We start from the raw sequence: 10,544 nt of genomic DNA, 5'->3' as shown, positions 1-10,544 counted from the left end.
AAGGCTCCCACCAGAGAAGCTTCTGCTCTCTCCTCTACCCTGGCTGGTTCTGCTCTGACCCCAGAAACTGATCTGGGCGTGACAGAAGGGGCGGTTAGTCTTTGGACAAGGTCGAGGTCAGGGTGGTTTCTGTAGGCAGGCCTTTTCCAGGAACTTAATGCCCCCAGGCATTGTATTGTTTTTAGCAAACATGTCTTTAGATTGTCTTACAGCTGCCAACTCCCAGGCAGAAGGGGAAGTGGGTCTCTGCTCAAGGTCTGGTGTTCCCACAGTTTTATTCAGCACTTGCCTACAATTTTCTCTATTTTATGATTCAAAATTATAGATATATGCAGAGTATTTTGAATAGCAATGTTATTAAGGAATGTAAGATAATGCTAGGAACACACCAGAAGTCACTGTATTTAATACAAAATGGAATTAAGCTTATAAAATATACTTATGCAAAGCATTTTTCTGTATTCTCTTGTACTAATTACTGTGCAGGAGGGATGATAGCCATCTTTGAAGTAACATTCTCCCTACTTTCCTCATTACAAACAGTACACATTTCACACACTTTACTAGAACTGCTTAAATGGCAGAGAGAAAACTGCCATCCTGGAAAAGTAAGCCCTAGTCTATCACTGAGCTGAGACAACCGACAGAAGTAAGCATGCCCCAAGAGAGAGGTGTTCCCCATAACCCAGGAAGAGCAGAAACTTTTCTTGGAGCAGATCATGGTGTTTTAAGACTGTTGACACATATTACCTCATTTCATCCTTTTATTCTTTGCCTCCCTTGTTCAGAGTTGAAGATGTAATGCTACTGGCCCTGCCAACCAGAGCACATGCCAACCAATTTAATATTGATCATCATTTTGTCTTCTCTGTTATCCAGCCTTTAAAGAACTGCTTCCTCATCGCTCACAATACTCATCATTGTTTTGCAGTAGGACAGACTAGTCTCACTAATCTCACAGGAAGGCATGTGATCAAGCCTGACCAACTGGAGTACACTATCATCTTGACACAGCAATGATTAGGGGAAGATATATAAATAATGCTAATTAGACCCTTTCCACAATTTTCCATGTCTTGAACAGCAGTTTTGTGTTGGATGGGGTCTGGATAGATAGATATAGATGATATAGATGTAGATGTAGATATAGATATAGATATGCTTCAGGATAAGCAATTAATTCCCTGGAAATGTGGTCATACAGAGAGAAAGAGATTGAAAGATACTGAGAAAGAGTTATGGCATGGTTTGAAAAATGATCTAGTTCTGTTTAAATCAGTTTCTCTCAGTATCTATACCCATTTGTCCATTTTTTGCTTGCTAATTTGCATTTATCCTTTGACACATTTAACCAAAATAGTTCTAACATGAAATTTTTTACATGACTGTAGAATATTGTACAATAGAGGAGCACAGATTTGGATTCTGCTAAAGTAAGTTGAGCAACACAAGGAAAGTAATTCATCTCTGTGAAGTTTACAAACCTCAATTTGTAGAAGTAGAGGATATGTTCTTACCTGTTTTATGTAGATGGTGCCAATTATTTCAGATGGGCTAAGGAAAATATTGGAAGACCAAAATAGACTGAAAATAAACAAACAAAGAGAATGCCTGCTACACTGTTTCTAGAAGTCATAGAGAGCAAAAGAAAGAGAGAGAAGAAGGAAGGAAGGAAGGAAGGAAGGAAGGAAGGAAGGAAGGAAGCAAGGAAAGAAGGAGGGAGGGAGGGAGAATGAAAAAGAGAAAAGGAAAAAGAGAAGAGAAGAGAAGATCTTTGGCTCAAAACAACTGATTTCAAAAGCAAAGTGGCAGCCATAAGTTACTCCATGTTAAGGTGACATCCAATATATCAAAGTGACCCAAATTTATATAAGTATATCTTATGAAATGAAAGTGCCAAATGAGTGACTCCAAAGCAAAACAAACAAACAGGAGATAGATGTGTAAACAAATACCGTGTTAAATCCCAAAAGCCATAGATAACAAGGAAGTTTCCTTCAATAGGTCCAACATCAATATGAGATGATGCAGCACTTGAGCAGGCAGTAAATTTAAAGAGATACTTCAAAACTTATTGTAACTCAGGAATAAGGATATACTTTGAAACTTATCGTAACTCAGGAATGCTACATTTTAATAGAATATTTAAAAATTTAAAATTAATGCAACAAAGTCAAACTCAAGAAAATATCCGAATTCTAAGGAAAGCCTAGTCAAACCCATACATTCCTTATTCACTTCTTGTCCAGAAATAAAGAAGAAAGTAACTTTTATTAAGAATACTGTAACCTAATTCAGCCTGGATTTAAGAGAGTGATTAGTGGCCTCACTGCCCCAGGCAGATACACTAAATTACATTGCTAGGAGACAGAAACTACTAAATGAAAATCACATTTAGGATGAGACTCATCAGGCTTGGGTGGGAGCTACCAGTCCAGAGAGGAAGCAGAGAAAAGACAGGGCAAAAGTCAGCTGAGGTTTTAGAGGCATTATTTTATCATAGAAATGTCAGCTCTGGCTACTTTTCCATCCCTAAAAACAATCCCTACGCCAATAGGAAGTTGTTTATTAAATAATGTTCCTCCAGAAAGTAAGTCTTTCCAATAATTCCTGAAACTGCTCTGCAGTAAATTGGATACAGCATGGGAGCAAGTTGACCAAGAAATTGATCCAACAGCCCTCAAATTTAAACCTTTGGTTGAAGTCACTGTATGCTGCTCACCTTTCTGTCCTTCATATGAAAATGTGTATTGTGTGCATATTATGGTTCACAGGCTTAATTTGGACATGTTATTTTGGGATTGTTTAGATTTATCATGTAGCTTCAAAATTCATACCTATTCAAAGGGAAATCTAAGCTAAACAAAAGTGACATAGGTCATCCAACATCACAATGTTGGAACTCAGTACAGGAACTGAAGGAGACATTGATTTGTCAGCCTTTCAGGAAACAGTAAGTCCTTCTCAAATAGTGTGTTGTACTGTGTTAGATATGTCACCTGTTTTTTAAAATATTGCATAAAACTTAGGAACTATTCCAGGTCCCATGTTATTTGTGGTAGAAGGGTCTTCCCTGTGTAGCAATCTGATTTAGTCAAGATATTTTTATGAGGGCAACCCTCCACTCCTTAGGTCTTCTCCATTCCATTCCACTCCACAGCACTAAGGCTAGAATTTAGGACTAGACATCTAAAATGTGTGTTTTCTGAGTTGTTCTCTCCTGATCACCATGCCCATGTATTTTCAGTAGCTAGAACAAATCACTTTTTAATTTAAAAACTAAAAATTTAAGATGAGAGAATAACAATAGAAAGAAACAGGAAATGATCTCAGTGATCTCTTAGACAAAAGAGAGAAAATTTAAAGCTCTTAAATATTTAATTTGTTCCAGAAACTATTGGAGTATTTTAAGTGTACTTACTGGGGACTGTGGTAATCATTATTTTAAACATGGAAATAATGAAGTACAAAGTAGTTATTTGTTCTCTGTTGTGGAGCAATTAAAAGATGAGTTGAGTAGACTGCACAAGGAGCCCAGGCACCCAAGTTTTTATTGGCATTATTTGTTCATAGCAGAGATCAGAGACACAATGTAAAATCGATTGACTCAAACAGTATCCAAAACCACAGTAAAGGAAGACAGTAAAGGACATGGGAGGGATGGTATCTGCAGGAGGAAGAACTCATGACACTTTATGAATCACATTTCAGAGAGGGGAACATTATTTGCATTCAGAGGGGCCCACCCAGTTAACAGACACATGGGTAAGCACTGGTCAACTTTACACAACCATACTATACTACATCCACTTTAAGAAGACTATACTTATCATCATTCCCTGTTCTACCTGGTTTTTCATACTTCAAATAAGCAAAAACAAAACAAAACAAAAACAAAAACAAAAAACAGAAAACCCTGTCTTTAGTACATTAAGGCAAATGTTGCTTCTGACTCACCTCTATTTGTGTTTAAAGATGTTCAGCTCTGTGCTGATTTTACAAACTGTGTTTTCTTGTGACTTGTGAAATGAAAGCTACAAAGCATAAGTGCTTTCTTTTCACTATGCTTCTAACTAAACCCTGCACAGTAAAACAAATTAAGCAGATGGCAGACTTAAATGTTAAAGATTGGGGGAAATGTATGAAGAGATCTTTGGATAAATTAGAATATAGGATAGAATATATTGAAGTGAGATGAATCAGAGGTTAAAGTCACAGAGAATTTTAAACCTTTTAGCTTCACTGAAGATGCATGAATGATTCAGGGCAGTGACTGAGAGTGCTTTCCCATGACAACTGTGCCTTTGTAATTCTTAATTCCCAAATTAGTCCAAAGCTTTATTGCACAGCTCATAGAGGCGCACATGTGACCATCTTTCACTTCATAGTGAATAGTGCACAGGCTCATTCATATGAGGAAAGAATGCAAGGCAAGAGGTGTTCGAGGTTTTTAAATCAGTGATGCCTGTGGAGAGTCCAGATCTAAAAGAGAAAACAATTCCCATCTCCTGAGAGTTATGGCTTCCCACACTCCGCTGCTAAGGAGCCTGCATGCACTGTACAATTTTGAGCTCTGTTAAAATGCAAATTTTCCAGGGAGCATTCAATCTCATGAGTCATTTTCAACTATGGGTAAACGGATCTAGCAGAACATTTCTTTGAGAAGGGAGAAGGCAGGCCGAAGCATGAGCCTGTGAGAGGCTTGGATTTAAAAAAAGAAAAAGGCTAAAACTCTAGTACTTAAGATGGTCAGTGCTAGAGCAAAACGCTTATAAAATATGTTTTTAGATCTAGAATTTACTCATCTATTTTATTCTAAGAGGTAAAGTCAACTTAATTCCATATACACAAAAAATGGCAAAAGAAAATGGCAAGAAACATAGTTAATATGTGCCTCTTATGTACCAGATAGTTTAGTTTCTCTCAAAATCAAACTCTCTGAAGTACCCAGAAATGCAATTTTATGACTAATAAAACGTAAATATTCTGCAGTTGTGGGTCTCCATGCCAGTGGTGATGCCACTCTGGTTTTAAATCCTTGGATGCATGCTAATAATTTTTCTCTTTTTTATTTAAATTGAAAACAATCTTAGTTTACCTACCAATCCCTGTTCCCTCTCCCTCTTTTCGTTCCATGCCCCCACCTACCCCCATCCCACCCCTATCCACTCCCCAAGGAGGGTGAGGCCTCCCATGGGGGAATCATCAAAGTTACAAATATCATTTGTAACAGAACCTAGGTGCTTCCCCATGTGTCTAGGCTGAGAGAATGTCCCTTCATAGGGAATGGCCTCCCAAAATCCATGCACCTGAGATAAATACTGGTTCCACTGCCAGAGGTCCCATACATTGCCCTGGCCTCCCAACTGACATCCACGTTCAGGGAGCCTGGTTTGGTCCTATGCTGGTTCCCCAGATGTCAGACTGGGGTCCATCGTAGAGAAGGAGACGTGATGAGCAAAGGGTTCAAGACTATGCTGGGGAAACCCACAGAAACAGCTGACATGAGCAAGTGGGAGCTCAAGGACCCTAGCACGCTAATATTTTTTTGTTATCGTTTTCAAAACCAGAACATTTTACTTTTATAACTGACTGAAATCCTCAAGATAAACTGGATGCTGCAACAGCTGACCTCTTGGGTTTAGGTGTCGTCCCTTCACGGAATCCATGTCTGAATCTTCGATAGACAATTTTTAGGTGCCCCATCCGTCCAGTCCCGGTAGTGTTTCGCCTCTTACCCTTGGCACTCCAATTATACTGTCTCTTGGGCTTGGCGGGGTAGCCACATTTGCCACAGGTGGACTTCTGAAAGTGGTAGGCCTTCGAGCCACAGCGGCAGCACAGCATCTGTGTCTTATTGCGATGCTTTCCAAAGGATGACGTTCCTTTTGTCATCTGGCTTCTGCCACCAAGGCCAAAGAGCACATGCTAGTATGTTTAAGCCATTAAAGAACCCCAGGCATTCATAATGCTGAGGCAGGAGGAGCAAAATTTCAAGATCTGCCTCAGATACAGAACAAGTTCACGAGTGCCACAGCCGTGGCATATCCTAATCACAGCATTTTGGGACCACAGATAGGGTATCTACTCTCCATTGCCTGGCCCCACTCTCAGGATCTAGGAGGAGGACACGTTGGGGAGCAGTATGGGAGTAGTTAGAAGTTTGAAACGGGGTAGGCAGCTAGGATCATAATATACTGAACACATGTATGAAACTGTCAAAGAATAAAGAAAAATTCGGAGAGAAAAATCTTCTAGGAGTATTTGCTTTTAAAATATTGGAGTCTTGCCATGCCATAGTCAGTCTTTCTTCTCTGTAGTTAAAATTTCTTGACATCCTATGAGCTAAAGCAAATAACAATACACAGCTAAATTGGTACCTTTTTGCATCTCAGACTTTGGGTGGAGAAAGAAACATTATCTCTGAAGTGTAATGTACAAAGAAAGATTGTGTGGGCATGCTCAAGAAAATGAAAAGCTACCTTTTAAGTGTTTGTATTACAGGGGAAAGGCTCTAATAATTTAGATTAACTGCCAGAGTGCCTCGAAAAGATTGAAATAAAAGCAACATACTTTTAAGAGCAAAGAGGGAAGAGCCATGTGAATAGTCACACAGAATAGAGACAGAATAGATTCCCTGGGGAATCTCTAGAGAAATACATTCTAAAGATGCTTATAACAAAAATATAATCCTTAGTTGGTATGAGGGTGTTTAAATGACCAAATTGAAGAGCATAGAGGAGGCCTCTTCCATTTAAACGCAAAAATTATCGTATATGTTCCATATGGCACTTGGAATCACAGGCCTGATAAGTAGGTATTTGTTTTTTGCTTGTTTGTGTGTTTGTTTTTTACACAGTGTATTCTCAGGAGTTGAGATATATTTATACTAGAATACAGTTCTAATAAAATGTGGGGCTTTTATCAAATTGAATTCTTTCTCAGAAATAGTAACTTTCCATCAGGTATATAAATTTAAAGATGATTGAGAAGAGAAACCCTCCTGAGGACAGAGCTTCCTAGTAGGTTTCAGTTTTCTCGAATTCTTTTCAGATCACAGAGCTCTTGGAGGTCACATGCAGAAGTAGCTATTTAACATGTCCGTATATAATTTGACTTCTTCCTTTTCAATTTGTATTCCCTTGATCTCCTTTTGTTGTCTTATTGCTTTAGCTAGAACTTCAAGTACAATATTGAAGAGGTATTTAGAGAGTGGATGGCCTTGCCTTGTTCCTGATTTTAGAGGAATTGCATTGAGTTTCTATCCGTTTAGTTTAATGTTGGCTGTTGGTTTACTGTATATTGCTTTTATTATGTTCAAGTATGTTCCTGTTATCCTTGATCTCTCCAGGACCTTTATCATGAAGGGGTGTTGGATTTTGTCACAGGCTTTTTCAACATCAAATGAGATGATCATGTGGTTTTTCTTTTGCAGTTTGTTTATATGGTGGATTATATTGATAGATTTTCATATGTTGAAATATCCTTGCATCCCTGGGATGAAGCCTACTTGATCATGGTAGATGATTTTTCTGATGTGTTCTTGCATTGGATTTGCTAGTACTTTATTGAGTATTTTTGCATCAATATTCATGAGTGATATTGGTCTGTAGTACTCTTTCTTAGATGTATCCTTGTGTGGCTTGGGCACCAAGGTATTTTTAGCCTCATAAAAAGAGATTGGCAATGAACATTCTGCTTCTATTGTGTGGAACACTTTGAGAAGAATTGGAATTAGCTCTTCTTTGAGTTAGTGGAAGAAGTCTGCACTGAAGCTATCTGGCCCTGGGCTTCTTTTTTTTTTTTTTTTTTTTTTTTTTTGGTTGGGAGCATTTTGATGACTGCTTCTATTTCATTAGGAGTTATAGGTCTATTTAAATTGCTCATCTGTTCTTAATTTAATTTTTTCAAGTGATATCTATCCAGAAAATTGTCCATTTCCTTTAAATTTTTGAATTTTGTGGAGTACAGGTTTTCAAAGTATGACCTAATGATTCTCTGGATTTCCTCAGAGTCCATTGTCCTGTCCCCCTTTTCATTTCTGATTTTGTTAATTTGCATGTTCACATTCAGCTGTTTGGTAAGTTTGGACAAAGGTTTGTCTATCTTGTTGATTTTCTCAAAGACCCAACTCTTTGTCGCATTGATTATTTGCATGTTTTCTTTGTTTCAACTTTATTGATTTCATCCCTCAATTTTATTATCTCCTGATACCTACTCCTCTGGCTTGAGTTTGCTTCTTTTTGTTCTCCAAAATTTACAAAGAACTCAAGAAGCAAGTCTCCAAAACAGCAAAAGATCTAATTAAAAAATGGGATACAGAACTAAATAGAGAATGCTCAATAGAAGAGACTAAATTGGCTGTGAGACTCTTAAGAAACTGCTCAACATCCTTAGTCATCAGGGAAATGTTAATCAAAACAACTCTGAGATACCATCTCACTCCTGTCAGAATGGCTAAAATCAAAAACACCAATGACAGCTTATGCTGGAGAGGATGTGGAGAAAGCAGACCATTCCTCCACTGCTGGTGGGAGTGCCAACTTGTACAGCCACTTTGGAAGACAGTATGGAGATTGTGCAGGAAAATGGAAATCAGCCTACCACAAGATCCAGCAATTCCACTCTTAGGCAAATACCCAAATAAAATGCACATTCATACAACAAGGATGCGTGTTCCACTATGTTCATAACAGCATTATTTGTAATAGCCAGAATCTAGAAGCAACCTAGATGCCCCTCAACTGAAGAGTGGATAGAGAAAATGTGGTACATTTACACAATGGAGTACTACTCAGCAGAAAAAATAATGGAATCTTGAAATTTGCAAGCAAATTTGCAGACACTAGAAGAAACCATCCTGAGTGAGGTAACCTAGTCACAAAAGAGAAACATGGTGTATACTCACTCATATATGGATTTTAGACATGAAGCAGAGAAGTGCCAGCCTACAATTCCACTATCAGAGAGTCTGGGAAATGGGGAGAACCTTAAGAGAGATACGCATGCTACCCTGGAGAAAGGGAACGGGAAATTATCTCCTGAGTGGACTGCGAGCATTGAGGGAGCAGACAGGGAGCTGGGGAAAAGTGAGCTGGAGAAGAGAAGGGGAAAGGAGGACATGGGGGAGCAGGAAGATTGAGTCTGGGCAAGAAGAGAGGACAGAAGGATGAGAGATACCATAAATGAGGAAATCATTATAGGTTTGAGGAGAGATCTGGCACTATTGATATTTCCAGAGATCTACAAGGATGACACCAACTGGCAATCTAAGCAATAGTGGAGAAACTACCTTAAATGCCAGATTTTTGTCTACCATGTATGCCATCCCAGAGTCGTTATCCAGAGGCTGATGGAAGCAGAGGCGACACCCACAGCTAAACACTGAACTGAACTCCTGGAAACCAGTTGGAGAGAGGGAGGAGTGATGAGCAAAGGGGTCAAGACCTAGTGGTTGAAACCCACAGAAACAGCTGACCTGAACAAGGGGGAGCTCATGGACCCCATTCTGATGGCTGAGAGGCCAGCATGGGATGGATCCAGACTCCCTGAACGTGGGTGTCAGTGAGGAGGCCTCAGCAATCTTTGGGGCCTTGAGTACTAGATTGGTATTTATCCCTGGCACCCGAATGGACTTTGGGAACCCATTTCACACGGAGGGATGCTCTCTCAGTCTGGACATATGGCAGAAGGCCTAGGCCCTGCCTTGGATGATATGATCCGCCATGAAAGGCCTCACTCTCCTGGAGAGTGAAGTGGGGATTGCGGGGGCGGGGGGGGGTTAGGAAGGTTGGAGGTGGAGAAGATGGAGAAGGAACTGAGATCGAAGCAAGCTTGTTTCTAGTTTAAATAATAAAGAAAACATATCTTTATAAATTCCAAACTGACTGAAAAGCATTTCTGAACAGACAAGAGGAGAGTTTGCTAATCCACCTGGACTGGAAAAAAAATGTTGCTTTTTTTGTTTTTGTTTTTGTTTATTGCAAAGAAGAAAAAAACCTTGTGATACACTATACTCTTTTTTTAAATAACTCTTTGTATATTAAAACATTGTGAGGGAAAAAGCAAAATTCATAAGTTGTAGTACTTTGATTACTTAGGTGGTATGTTATTAAAATTGTGAAAATATAGTTTAGAACAAATAAATTTGTTAATCTGGATATCTTATGTACAAAATTAGGTAAAAAGGTAATTTCTGCGATCAAATAAATAACATCTATCATAAGTAACACTGTAAGTTGTTAAAAATAAATATCTGAAATTCTCTCTCCCATCTCTTGTATTCTGTTAGTGTGGTTTGCTTCAAAAATTTCTGTTTGAGTTCCTAATCTTTTTATTTCTTTTGTTTCAGCAAAATCATGAATAAAAATTTAATATTTAAGGTCTTAATAGATGCCTTACTCCTCCCATTCCTAGCCTTCCCCTTCTTATTTAACCCTTTTGAATTTAGTTGCATAATTTTTAATACAAGAAAAATGTTTTACCTATACTCAAAGTCTAATTTTATATAACAATATCATTTTCTTACTATGTTTATCATGGTA

General features: G+C 38.5%; 1 protein-coding gene across 1 annotated transcript; it reads right to left on the bottom strand.

Annotated features, from left to right (window-relative positions):
• Positions 1-5,580: 5,580 nt before the first annotated feature.
• On the bottom strand, positions 5,581-5,895 carry LOC101842407 (60S ribosomal protein L37-like). Its single transcript, XM_040729589.1, has one exon. It carries the CDS (start codon positions 5,893-5,895, stop codon positions 5,602-5,604), a length of 294 nt encoding a protein of 97 aa, XP_040585523.1. The 3' UTR covers positions 5,581-5,601.
• Positions 5,896-10,544: the final 4,649 nt, after the last annotated feature.

Source organism: Mesocricetus auratus, unplaced genomic scaffold, assembly GCF_017639785.1.
Source record: "Mesocricetus auratus isolate SY011 unplaced genomic scaffold, BCM_Maur_2.0 Super-Scaffold_100021, whole genome shotgun sequence".
Taxonomy (NCBI): Eukaryota; Metazoa; Chordata; class Mammalia; order Rodentia; family Cricetidae; genus Mesocricetus; species Mesocricetus auratus.
This window is presented reverse-complemented; position numbering and strand designations above follow the sequence as displayed.

Coding starts and splice junctions, on each gene's coding strand:
- LOC101842407 (XM_040729589.1), bottom strand. CDS start 5,895: ATGACAAAAGGAACGTCATCCTTTGGAAAGCATCGCAATAAGACACAG.